The sequence below is a fragment of the Helicoverpa zea genome, chromosome 20 (genome assembly GCF_022581195.2).
Source record: "Helicoverpa zea isolate HzStark_Cry1AcR chromosome 20, ilHelZeax1.1, whole genome shotgun sequence".
NCBI classification, from domain to species: Eukaryota; Metazoa; Arthropoda; class Insecta; order Lepidoptera; family Noctuidae; genus Helicoverpa; species Helicoverpa zea.
This window is the reverse complement of record NC_061471.1, coordinates 9,236,752-9,250,475: the sequence shown is the minus strand read 5'-3', so window position 1 is coordinate 9,250,475 and position 13,724 is coordinate 9,236,752. Positions and strand designations below refer to the sequence as shown.

The window sequence follows — 13,724 nt, the reverse complement described above, 5'->3', positions numbered from 1 at the left end:
ATAAACATATTGCTGAACTGGAAGGGAAGTGTAACAGCAAAAAACTCTTTGAGGCAATACTTGGCCATCAAAGGTAAGTACACATGTCTCTGTTGCCTTGAATTCAGTTACTCCATCTATAACTACTTTCCTGCTTATGCGACGAACTTTCAGGATTTCACCACAACCTGAAGGGACCTGTAAGTATTTTTGGGCTTCCTCTTCATTTAAATCTGTGGGAACACCAGTCACAACTCCCATCCTAGTAATATTAAAAGTGGGGATTGAGGCAACATAGCAGTTCTTATGTAAAATGCTGTTGATAATAAATGAGTTTGCATCCTGAGGGGATTTAAACTCTACAGACACACGGTTCCTACCAACTTTTTTAACACCATCACGGACAACGTTAGTAATATTATGTTTTTGTAGGAATATTCCGAAAGTAACAGGGTGTAGAGAGGTACCGGCGTTAGGCTGGGGCTCCAATCGAGAGACATGAACGATAAAAGGTGCCTTATCAGTAGCTGAGTACCTGCTGCGGCCAACTAGGTTCCTTTGTTGTTTGGATGGCGGGGTTGACACGCTAATGTTAGCATCATCTCCGGAGCGTTTCCTGGTATACGAGGTTGATGGGGTCTGGGAGTCCGCGATGCTGCAAGCAACATCAGCGAGTTGGGATAGCGGATAGTTGGGGGAAAGAGGAGCATATGCAGAGATGTCGGGAGGATCGGGATCGGGAGGTTTATTTTGATCCATTATGCTTATAAACAACTAGTAAGTTACCGAAATAACAGTACACCACTGGAGACAAACACAAGGACAACACACAAACACAAAACTAAGTCACAAAAGTTCACCAAAACACTTAAAACGGCTGAAAATTCTAGGCACACGTGCTAACCAAAGACACTCTGTGGCCTTTCAACTTCTTATCAGTAAGAAAAAAAATCCTCACGTGTTTACGAACCGTCAATGGTCAAGTGTCAACAATAATTTTGACAGATCATGTCAGTGAACTTTAGTGAGCGATCGATCGATAACAAAAATGAAGAGTATCAATTAATTTTATAATGGGAAGATGGAAAGATTATTAAACAATATTGTATAGCAAAAGTTTTGAAGTGACAAAGACAATTGCTTAAATCTTAATTTCAAAATTACGGCAGTGAAAAATACCGGTTCATAAATCATTTAATATGCTTGAAGTGCAGTAACTTTCTGCGTATATCGGAACGTGTTACATGATTGATAAATAGCGAATGAACTTTGTGCAACACTTTGCTATTTCAGTGATAAAGGGTCTGATTATTTATTATCAAAAAACAAAACAAAGTTTTGTCGTTTTATTTGTGAAGAAGTACATAAACGCCGTCAAAATTACTTACTACTCGAAGTACAACGGGAATATTTCCGCCATGGCTAAGGTAAGAATTCATCCATGCCTGCTTACTTCTTATCTTTTATTAATATAATGATATTATTTAATTTGCATACTGGCCAATCTTGCTATGTAAACTTGTTGTTTGTATCCGGTTTAACTTGTTGAATACCGAGTAATACCGCTCAGTACTACAGTCTAATATCAGAAGGCTTCTCACTGCTCAATCGTAATATACAGTACGCGTTTTATTCATTATTATGGGTGATATCGTTGAAACTAAGGTAGGTAAATAGTACCGCTAAATATTTAGTTCAAATACAAACCTGTTGATATAAATACAGTTCTAGAAACAAGTGTCTAAGCTACAGGTTTGCTTGTACATATCTGAAACTATAAGTACCTATGTAAATAATTCGTGCTCAAGCTTTAAATATTATAAAAGTTTTGTATTGTTAATTGAGCACTTAATAGTTTTTACAATAAATAAAAACTCAGTTTAAAAAAGGAACTCCACACCATATTATGCAAACCATAAATGGATACAAAACAAACCTCTTTTTCCTAATTTATTTATTTTTAATTTTCAGCCAGTATTATATTCATACTGGCGAAGCTCATGTTCGTGGCGGGTGCGGATTGCACTCAACTTGAAGGAGATACCTTATGATATCAAGGCTGTCAGCCTGATAAAGGGTGGCGGGGAACAACACTGCAATGAGTACCGGGAAGTCAACCCTATGGAGCAGGTCCCATCTCTGTGTATAGGTAAATTATGTACCAAACAATTGATTTAGTATAATATAAATAGTTTGTTCATGTGGTGGGTATTGATAAATGTATTAATATTAATGACTGTAGATGCGCACCACTGTCTGTAATACACAGCTATTAATTCTGAAAAATTTGAAACCTTGTTACCAGAATTATTTATACCTTTATTCTCTGTATGGTCATTTTTTTCTATAGGCCCTTTCAATCTTGACCAAGAAAGAAAATTCTATGTATTCTTTTTATTTTGCAGATGGGCACACCCTTGTGGAATCTCTGAATATAATGCATTACTTGGAAGAGACAAGACCAAATCAAAGGCCTCTGATGCCCCAAGATTGCTTTAAACGCGCAAAAGTTCGGGAAATCTGCGAGGTATGTTATTTACCTACTTAATTACATAATATATTCATTTATATAATTCAGATTTTTTTTTTTCATATTGCACCTATTTTTTACTTAACAATTTCATGAGGCGACACTTTTAATTCATAGACAATTTTTTATTCTATTTCAGGTGATATCCTCAGGCATTCAGCCTTTGCAGAACTTGATAGTTCTCATCTACGTTGGGGAGGAGAAAAAGAAGGAGTGGGCTCAGCACTGGATAACCCGAGGTTTCAGGGCTGTCGAGAAGCTTCTCTCAGCCTGTGCTGGGAAATACTGTGTGGGCGATGAGATTACTCTGGCTGACTGCTGTCTTGTGCCTCAAGTTTTCAATGCTAGAAGGTATGTATTAATTTATTACTTGACTAAAAATTCCAGAACTGTTAATTTTAGATTTATTTAAATAAAGCAAATAAAAAAGAATGCGACGCAAATATTAAGAGTATTAATTATTTCTTACGCTGATTTCAGGTTTCACGTAGACCTTCGCCCGTTCCCCATAATTCTCCGCATAGACCGTGAGCTGGAGAATCACCCAGCGTTCCGCGCCGCCCACCCCTCCTCGCAGCCCGACTGCCCGCCAGAGGTCGCCAAATGAGCCCGAAACGACGCCACGTCCACATATTGGCCGCACACATCAAATACCTCGCTTTTACAGCGATACGTTTGAATTTAGAACTGTGGAGGACCAGATGAAGAAAGGTTGCCTATCTCTGGTGAACAGCACAAGCAATGCAGGGTGGTTTTTATTATTATCTATGGTTTCATCTATTGATACAATGCAATATTTAAAGGAATATAATGGTAGGATCCTGCTTCTGTGTATAACCAATCTGTGGACATGGTAGTGGTAACGGGTAGTTACTTTCTTGTATGAAGATTTTTGCAATTTTATACAAAAGTCGCTCTTTTTTCTTTGATTACTCGTCATAGCCTTAAGCTTTTATTCTAATCTAGTCTGATAAATAATTTTAAGCAACTTTTATAAGGTTTTGGGTATTAGATAAATTATACAGGTACGTTTTTATGTATTCCGTTTATACTTTCCATTATTTTAAGATTTATAACTTAAGAATTTAAAATTGTCTAGGATTATTATTTTAGTTATTTTTTGTAGTTGTTTATTAATTTTTAACTGTTATGTTTTTATTATAATAAATATTTTTTGTTCAGGAAATTATTGTATATTATTTCATTCTTACCTCAACCTTCATTTCTTCCTTGCACATTCATAACTTGTATGAACATCGCAAAAAATTATCTGAAAACAAAGAAAGTTGTGTAATTTGACTTTATAAAAATAAATAAATAACATTTATTTCAAGTAACTTTGACTCAAACAATATACAAAAGATATCAAAAAACACAAAAAATATTAGTAACACTTACACTTATGTTATATAGTAGTTAAATTTTGGGCTTAGATCTATCTATGCCATAACAGCCCGTGAGAAATGGCACAGCAGCGACCCAAGTACACACAGTCAAGCCTGCTTGCTATCATGCTTAGAATACTGTTGGAACTGGCCCGCACTCTGTTCACCAGGGATGCACACATCTCACGCATTGTTGCATAAAAACAATCAATTTGTGCATCTGCAAACATCCCCGATGCGCTACAAAAGCGAGGCAGTACAGATACCGGCACGGATATTGGGCTCTCGGCGGAAGAGTGGGGATCGCTTTGCGCACCCGTACGCATAAGGCAATAAGGCAGTAAATCGCTTCAGCGCAGGTGAAGGTCATGGCTCCATATCCGTGCCGATAACTGTACTCTAAAAAATTGGTACAGTAAGCTCTAAAGAGAGTGAGCTTGACTTTAAGCAAAGAGTAAAGTAATATATAGGGAAAAGAGAGCCCTCTTGCGTGATAATCATGCAAACCTATTTGTCAATGCGCCATCTCTCTCTAAATTGGCCCCGAACTACCTACATAGCTATAGCTATAAAAATATATATGCATCATATTCATAACATTTTCTATTAGGGTAAATAGCACCATGTAACTATAACATTGGTTATCGTTATAGTTACATTATGCTACTTACCCTAATAGAAAATGTCATCGTTAATATAGTAAAAGGTCGAAGGAAAACAAATAATTATTATGTATTATTACTTTTTATACGCGTGTCCGCAGAATGCAAAAACCGCCATATTGATATTTTGTCAGGGGGGGGACAGTTTCCTTGACTGAGCGTTGTCGTAAAGAAAGTAGCGCCATCTTATAAATGAAACGTGAAAACATGCCATATTGCTAACTATTTCACGATAGATGTCTCTGTAAGTAGATTGAAAATTAATTATTTTACCTTTTTATACAAAAATACGAGAGTATTTCAATAATTAGAAGATGATTTAAATTACGAATTCTACTTAAATTTTGTTTTTAAAAATTCTCAATCTGAGAACCTATCTGACCTTTTTGTTAATTGGTAATAGTAACACATCATACTTCACAAGATGACCGCCATCATAACTTGCGCGTACGCTTGTCTGTGTATTTTGGTCATTTTTGTGTAATTCCTAGCAAATAAATATTTGATTCTAGTAGACCCGCTTTCCAGTAAAAAGTATTTTGTTTAATTTTCCTGTTGTAATGTATTTCAAAGCATAACAACAAGAAAATTAAACATAACTTGTTACCGGCGAACGGGTATATTGGGAACTATGCTTATGTTTATAAATATATATAGGTACGTATACGTATGTATAGCACACGTAATATACTTCTGGTCGCAAACTCCAGATGGCGCTTCAAAGTTGCTTGCATAAAAACTGCGCGAGAGGGCTCTCTTTTTCCATAGTATTATTTTACTCTTTGTATTTTGTTATGATCGATGATCGGTTTTGTTAAGTTACTTGGAATACTGACACCAGGCCTTTTTAGTTTAAATTGATATTTGTGCTTTTTCAAACCGTATTTAATTTATTCGCCTATTTTATCTTTTTTTTAAGTGTCTAATATTTTCCTCATACTTTTCTCTAATTAATATTGCATAAATAATTTTATATTGACAAACAAAAACGATTATAGTGTAGTGCCATCTGTTGGTAATTTAAAGTATCTTTTAGATAGTAAATAGTTTCCGGGCCAAATAAAAGGTGGCGACTCTTCATTCACTTACCTGTCAAAATGTACGGAGTGTCTCCCCCCTGACTTTAAGTGAGCACCGTGCAAACCTGCGAGCTATAATGTTTGCTCGAACTGACAACGCTCTCCGCTCTCGTTCAATGTCTTCATTCATCGTCCTTGAGACTAGGCGTTAACACATTGGCCAAGATATTTAAATTTGTATACCTACTCTTCTCAATGCTGTTCCGTTGAGTACCTATCACAGGTGGTAAAAATTATCATATGTCCTACCCCTAGTCTCAAAAACCATGATCTCTGACTTTTTGCAGTTATACGCCAACCCATGGGATTTGGCGTATACTCCTCACACAAAGACAAGTTTTCTCAGGCCACAGATTGACGCACTCAGCAGAACCATGTCGTCTGCATAACTGATATTATTAACACAAACCCCGTCTATGAAACAACCGACCCTGGTCCCGCTGAGCTCGCCAATCAGCTCGTTGAAGAGCGTAGGCGAACTCAAACCCCCTTGTCTCACCCCGCACTCCAACCTGTACGGAAGAGATAAAGCCCCAGCTCATCGAACATTGTTGATCTGGTTCCCATACCAATACTTGAAGATGTTAATTATTTCAGTGGGCATTTTGATATTTTGCAACTTTTTCCACAAGTAGTCGTCGTTTATTCAAATTAAGTTTTAAAAAAATATTTAAATAATTCTTTGAATTTAGAACGTTATATTATTTACCTAAATACATATCTGACTTCTATTCTTTCTCCACAGTCTTTAGAAACCTACTATATATTTTCAAATGAAAGTTCTGCCCTATTTATTCGTAGAATGATAGCGGACTGAGATATTTTCGGAATAAAATAATGTTTATTGAGTTTTAACAAAAAAACATGCAGATTGTTAATTCTGAACGCATCCAGTAAGTGACATCTGTTGGTAACTTTTTGACAACATGCAGTATGACAAGACTAAAATGAACACCTCAAATAAGAGGAAAATTATATTTTTTTGTTATTTGGATAAAGTAATGTTAAGATTTCTTTAATATGTGGAAGTACCATTGAGTTTGACGAACCAATAAATTTGGCTGAAGAGAAAATAATACAACCTACACCTTTTACCTTTTAATTTTTAGAAATGACTGACTTTTAGATTTTTAGATCAATTAACTACAACTAGACATATTTATTCCATGAAAAATAAATCATGAATATCTGGTCTGTCAAATTGATCGTTAACATTCTCCCAAGGAATTTGTCAATGAAAATTTGAGAAATGAATTGAAGGCGGGTAACACTCGGCAGCTGGCTGTCAAACGTATCGAACGCCCTCGGTTCGCTCGCTGCGATTCACCAGTCGACCGTGCATTAAAATTACTGAGTATTGTTGTGATTGCGTCGGCATCGGCTTCGTGTATGAACTGTGCTTCAAAAATGAATACAGTGTCGTGTTTAGTGGTTAAATAACAATGCCAATTGTAATGTACACTAGTGTTGTGCTGTGAAACCGTTGTTTGGTGCTGTTTAAGATGACCGAGAAAAATAAATCGGAAAAGATGACTAATGCATCGAAACCTGTTCCCATGAAACTTTTTGCGGCCTGGGAAGTGGACAGGACGCCTTCCAACTGCATTCCCAGGTAATGTTGTTGTTGTAAAAGTTAAAAAACTATGATGTTTATGTTAAGTTTGGTGGTGCACATTCCGCCGAATGTTACGATTTGTATGCCTTTGTATCGGTAGGCGATTGTAACGTACGCTGCGTGTCTGTTCTATTATGTTTATAACGATGTTTTCGTGGGGCGTCGCTCGTAATCGGCTCGCCGGCTTATCGGCGCGATGCCACATAGCTCCGACTAAAATATGTGTACTTAGCTGTTGTAGTATTGGTAGTTCGCGCTGTTCATTTGTTGAGTTTACTTAGAAACAGTGTCAGTTCAATTAGCATAGCTACTTATTGGAATTCTCATGTTCTGTATAGATCTTTATGGTATCACACCAAATCTGTCCTCAATATGGAGGTGATAATAAATTAATAGAATACCAAAGTTTGTGTACATTCTAACTAGATTATATTATCAGTCTCATACTGGACTGGACTCTAGTAAAAAACACCCTGATGGATAACTTTTCAACAGTCAAATCGTGCAGACTATCCTGGATATACTGGAAAATTATCCTAACTAATATAAAACCTCATATAGCTAAAACAATTGCTATTAAATTACTTAAATAATCAGATATAGCAAAGACTTGTTCATGCTTACATACCAAAAATAGCAGTATTCTATTATCATTCCTGAATTTAGGATAAAAACAATACTTAAGTAATATTCTACACTAATTACTTACAACAACCTTGGTTTTCCGCATTACTTATCTATTGATTTATTTAACTAATTATACTCAAAACACCAAACTTTTGATAAATTAATTAGCTTATTAACCACTTGTTAAGTCTTATCCAAAATCCTAATATAAAACAATAGTCTAGAAAAGAATACAATATTTGTTTGTTAAGATATTAGTATATAGTTAAATAAGTTTATTTAAAGGAAGTACCAACTATAGATAAACTGATAATACTTTATTAATTATTTACATGGATATTTACAATAGACAATATATTACAAATTAAATTTACATATTTACAAATAAAAAAGGAAATATTAAAACTACGCATCAAAAAACTCATACTTACTTAAATAAATACTTAGCTTTACTTGTATTGTGAACAGCTCATAGATAAGATAGGTGCTTAATTAGATATTTTTAAAGTAATTAGTTTGTACTAAACAATATCTGAACAGTAACATAATATCTCATTATCTGTAAATTTTAATTATGTTGTTTATTTATTCAATATAGATTTTTTGTCCATTCTTAATAATTGTCAGAAAATAATGATAATTAGGTGCTGGATTAATTATCATTAGAGTATTTGTTTTATCTTATACCTATCAATTATGATTGTATCCTGTACTATATCATATCATCATGGTATCATATAGGACAGAGAACCGTTGAAAATTGTGATTTGCAAAATAGTTATCTAATCGGAATCACTGAGTTTGAGAAGACCACTCTATGTACCACTAGTTATATTAATTTGTGGGCAAATATTTATTAAGGTTACTGAAATGGTATAAGGGTGTTTCTGAAGCAATTGGTGAACCTTGGGGGAGGCCTTTGTCTAGCAGGATTCCTTTCAGGAATTCGACGTTACGTAGGACCGCAGCGATCGAATCGCCCATATTTATTTTATTTGGAGTTTCGCATCATTTCGTACACTATGAGCCGCAATGACAGCGAATTTCGGTGCCGCTTCTTGTGATTGATACAGTCCGCCGCTCCTCACTGCTGCAGCCCTACGTAATAATAGGGCACACCTGAATTTCTCAAATCAATTTAGGTGATGTTGTTTCGAAATTAAATGGGTGTGGACGAAATCACAGGGCAATACAAGTATTTACCTGTCCTGCTTTTTCGAAGTAAACAGAGAAACAATCAATCTCATATAATCAATCCGGAGTAGGTCCTAAAAAGCTACTGACTCATCTTACCTACTTATACACAAAGTATACACGTCAATTTAGAGTGCCCACCTTTCGCCGGCACACGCGATCCTGCGCGCGAGTCTCCCTACATTCACACGTCACTAAACGAAAGAGGAAAGAGTCCCGATATCACGATAATGATCGGTATGTGGGTGTCGACCTCAGGATGTTGTTGATTCACAATAAATTGTCACTGTTTGATTACGTTTTTAACACAAGGCCGGTGGTATTATTCAATTGAAATTTTTATTTCGATCCTTAGACTGTATCCGTGTGTTTGCTTTGTAGTTATGTTCCTCGGTGTTTCTAGGCGTCGATTTTTCCTATTCTATGGTTACAGGAGAGGCCTTGAATTAGTATTAAAAGCGGTTATTTTAATGTTAAGGAACGAGTTTAAGGGTCATTCCCAGTATTCTATCTGTCTATTTGCCTTCTAGAGATAGGAATTTGACTTTACTTGTACGGGGCTAATGTAAAAATTCAATATTCTACAGATAGATAGAATATTAAATCGGTCGTTAGAGCACCGGTGCTAAGATATCCAACCCCTCAGATATTGACCCTCGCGTCACAATTCACACACGTCATGAGGGGTCTTTTATAACAATGACTATGTGCTTACTGATGCTTAAGAAACGGAGAAAAACCATACAAAGAATTTACAATAATGATGAATGATGTATACGGCAATGAAGGAATTTACGAAGGATAATATTAAAGAAGCAACAGTAAGGTAGTAATAAGTGTTCGGGAAAATGGTCTTAAAACAATTCAGTATACGTAGCTATTTAATTTAAGACAATATTATTTTCAGTCTTTGCGAAACAGCAACTTTTATCAAACTCGTTTCCTCGTAAGGTCAGCATAACTCACGACCCGGCTCTAATTGAACAAAAAACTAGGAAATAAGGTCTTATACGACCAAAAATAGATTTGTCTAGTAGTACGAGAATTACTGTTAATAGCTGACGTCAGAATTTAGGCGTAAGTAACCGAATACTTCTGAAACGTTGATTTCTCAAGTTTTCATCAAAGAAAACTAAGTCTCTGAAGGTCTACTTGTGCAGTATTTTGACTATCGTGAAGTTACTGCCAGCTGAAGAGGGCAAAGTTATTTGACAACAACTTTACAGCGACTTTTTGCGAATAATGACGTTTTTGCTACCCATTATAGGAGTGTCGACTCAACACCTAAACATTCTCTAGTGTAAAATAGACACACATGAGTTAGATAACAATAAATTTATGTAAGTAGCGTTATTATATAATTAAGTGGTATCAAGTGCAACTGCTTATGTAATAATGAGTAAAAAAAACTTTCCACGCTTTGGTAGATAACTGGTTTTCAAGTTTAGACCACGTGTTAGATAAATCAAATATTTCGCTTTCTGCTAGGGGTTTCGAAAGACGAACCACAGTCCTGGTACACAAATGGCTCCAGAAGGAACTTATAGTTTACTTAGTAACACTTTGACACTTCCATTGCTTCACACACAGCGGAAAGGATTTTTAATTATTTCCCAGCTAACGAAAAAAGGTTCCTAGGTACCTTTTAGTGTCCATAATATTATCTGAAATGTTTTTCAGGCTCTGGGTACATTGTTTGCCAAAGTACCGCTTATCCCCCCCTTCTGCGAGGATTATTTTCGTCTTTGTTAGGCAAAGGTATTAGGCAATGTTCAGCCAAGATGAAACTTTTCACGAAGGCTTGTCCGCAAAATATAAATATTTAAGCCTCTATGTTTCACTATATGAATGGTGTATTGTAAACAAGATCGGTTTTAATTATTGTTACGTAACAAATTGAGTGCACAGCTGCTGGGATATGCTTATTACATACCATAGAGTAATTAACCAGTTCCCTAGAGCTTTTTGCTTTGAGAGGTTTTTTCTCTGTTATTCCTTATTCAGAAATGGAACGTTATCGTCTGATTGCTTTGTAGTTGCCTGCAAAAGGCGTGTACTCATACTCATCATAGCAGTTGTTGGAACATTTCCTTGAAATCCGTCTTTTTGAATGTGGAATATCTTTAAGCGCACTGGCTGGGAGGTCTTGGAAAGTTGGTTCATCTATGAGAGTCGTATTGAAGAGAGATTGTTGTAAAGAGTGAGAGCTATGAATCATTCCTTGTGCAAATACAAGTTATGCAAATTATTTGAATGTCAACAACAACGCGATAGAGATTGGCGCCCTCACAGTGCGTGTCTCATACGGCGTATTGTATGCTCATCAGCCTATTTCACATCTTGATATGCATTCGTGACACATACTTGTATAGAGTAGAAACCTTTGAGAGTATTGTCGGTTAATGACCTTTCTATAACTCGATATCAGAGGTTACACTACGTGACAATGATCCTTGAGTGGGAGAACAGAATTGCGTGGTAAGAAAAAACTTTATGGGAGTGTTAAATAGAAATAAAATTAAAACAATATTATTTAAATGGATGAGAGACTGGTAAATAATGCGGCTATTATTTTCCTTGTAGACACTGATAGCGGTGCAAACATTTCAATAACATGGGGTTTTCAAGAGGAATGATAACTGTCAAAACAAAACACGGCTTATTTCAAATTCTATAAGTAGGTACTATGTCTTATTATTCTACCAATAAAAACTTAAATCATGAACCTTGAACCACCATATTCCATATTTAAAACAATGAAACATTTGAGCATCCCGCGTCGCGTCTTCACGCGTAATTGATGCGCTCGCGCCGAGGGTGACCACAAGGTCGGCCGCCGAGGTGACACACCAACTGGGTGATCGATTGACTCATTGTGGTCAAAAGACTCGTCATACGACACTTGAGACTCTAAACTAGAGAGATTCTGGTACACCTATAACCAGCTTCCAAGTTAACGGAACTCTTTTGTTTAGTGTTTTTTACCAACAATTAGCGGTCCTCAGTTTCGCACGGATGCCGTTTTTCGACGCAGATGGCAATTTTAAAGTGTCCCTCTTTCATAAATTGTTCCGTTGTGAAAACGGTTAAATTAACTTTTGAATTTATTTTTACTTCTCATTTAACTTGTTTCGTGACTCGACAAATATTGTCAGCACCATTTACGTTTTCAAGTAGGTCGCATTTCCAACCGTGATTAGAAAAATCAGCAGTTTCCAAAATTTTCACCCATTTCCTATCTCGTTACCCGATAGCCGTAGAAGAATTTTCAATATTACTTGTACCTTACACACTTTAATCTCGTCGTGATATTAATATTAGATATAGATTCCGCCCACAATAAAGAAAAAGAATCACTAAAACAATAAAACTTGCCAAAATTACTCCTCCAAAGAGTAAAGACCCGACCTTCAAAAACATCAACAGAAATTACGAATACCTATTTATTATTAGTAAATAAAGGAAAACGGCAATTAACACAAGTATCGAGGTCACGGCTAGCCCAATCGTAATCAGCATAATGTCTAATTACCAAGTTATTGCTTCGGTCGCAAGGTTGTAAGCAAGTGCAGCTGTTGCTAAACAGCATATTGCATTTATGGACGTACGGTTTGTTTTGCCGTATTATTTGATTTATGCAACATACAATAGAACATATTTAGCTTTGATTTTACTTTCGCTTTCAATATTTATGTTTAGATCAGTCTATCAAAACTAATTCCATTTATGATCTGATCGTAGATTGCTTTGTTATCCTTTCCTGTAAATATTTGAAGACTATCAAAAAAATTTCAATATAGGACATTCCATAATCATGTACTGGAATATCAGTTCCAAGGAAAGAATATAAGAACCCTCTCCATTACACAAGTTAGTAAGAAACAAGATTATTATACAATATTAATTTGCATACGTTATGTAATTAATATCTAATGCCGTTGAAGCCTGTAAACAATACGAGGAAACTGTAGAAGGTAATACGGATCTAAGTAAATGCGTCATGAGACAGGAATATGTAATATACTACTAATGTTATAAACGCGAATATTTGCATGTATGGATGTCTGTTCCTCTTTCACGCAAATACAACTGGATAGATTTTCGTCAACTTAGCAGTAATTTATAAGGTATCTATCAATCCATGTGAAGCAAGTATAGTTCCATAAGGACGCAGGTGACACCGCGAGAGGAAGCTAGTAATAGAATATCTTTTTGTTGAGCCAAACTACCACATACAGAAAAATTAATAGAAAACTACTAAGTTGTAGTTGAGGTGTCCTACTTATACATTAGAAAATTTTGCGGTTCCTGAGTGTCAATTTGGGACCTTCAAATAAATGACTTATAGCAATTCTCCGCGTAACTAACGTGTTGTGCTTAGGACCAAAGACGCTAATGTTTCAACCAGTGTGAAAACAAAAGATTTTGTACAACCAATCATGGTACAGCAATATTTATAAAGCGATGTTATGACCATGACATGCCCAAATATACCATTAAATTAGAAGCTTGACTAAAATGGCTAATCGACACGTTAAGTGGTTGTCAGTGTCTAAAGATAATGGAACTCGTGAATAGAAGAATAATTGTTTTTATTCTTAAGTGTTTCATGAACAATGATGATGGGAAAGATGGAGAAACAGCTAAAATATT

The 13,724-nt window shown here is 35.7% G+C and overlaps 2 protein-coding genes across 9 annotated transcripts in view; both read left to right on the top strand.

Moving 5' to 3' along the window:
- Window positions 1-1,226: 1,226 nt before the first annotated feature.
- Window positions 1,227-3,512, top strand: LOC124640467 (probable maleylacetoacetate isomerase 2). 2 transcript variants are annotated; one of them, XM_047178248.1, is made up of 5 exons: window positions 1,227-1,406; window positions 1,951-2,128; window positions 2,385-2,506; window positions 2,649-2,860; window positions 2,990-3,512. In XM_047178248.1, the coding sequence occupies exons 1-5, from the start codon at window positions 1,242-1,244 to the stop codon at window positions 3,114-3,116; spliced, it is 804 nt and encodes a 267-aa protein (XP_047034204.1). In that variant the 5' UTR covers window positions 1,227-1,241; the 3' UTR covers window positions 3,117-3,512. The 2 variants fall into 2 exon arrangements, with proteins under 2 accessions (XP_047034204.1, XP_047034205.1); XM_047178249.1 differs by lacking the exon at window positions 1,227-1,406 and adding an exon at window positions 1,496-1,644.
- Window positions 3,513-6,910: 3,398 nt separating this feature from the next.
- Window positions 6,911-13,724, top strand: part of LOC124640381 (phosphofurin acidic cluster sorting protein 2) — a 126,222-nt gene continuing 119,408 nt past the window's right edge. For all 7 annotated transcript variants that reach the window (XM_047178133.1, XM_047178132.1, XM_047178131.1 and 4 more), the window contains exon 1: window positions 6,911-7,247. In XM_047178133.1, coding sequence (XP_047034089.1) covers window positions 7,138-7,247 — 110 coding nt within the window. In that variant the 5' untranslated portion in view covers window positions 6,911-7,137. The remainder of the gene's footprint in view (window positions 7,248-13,724) is intronic.

What these genes read in the sequence shown, in the direction of transcription:
- LOC124640467 (XM_047178248.1), top strand. Translation starts at nt 1,242, where the DNA reads ATGAACTTTGTGCAACACTTTGCTATTTCAGTGATAAAGGGTCTGATT. An exon ending in GGTCCCATCTCTGTGTATAG is followed by an intron (nt 2,129 to 2,384) that starts GTAAATTATGTA and finishes TTTATTTTGCAG; the next exon opens with ATGGGCACACCCTTGTGGAA. An exon ending in CAAGTTTTCAATGCTAGAAG is followed by an intron (nt 2,861 to 2,989) that starts GTATGTATTAAT and finishes CGCTGATTTCAG; the next exon opens with GTTTCACGTAGACCTTCGCC.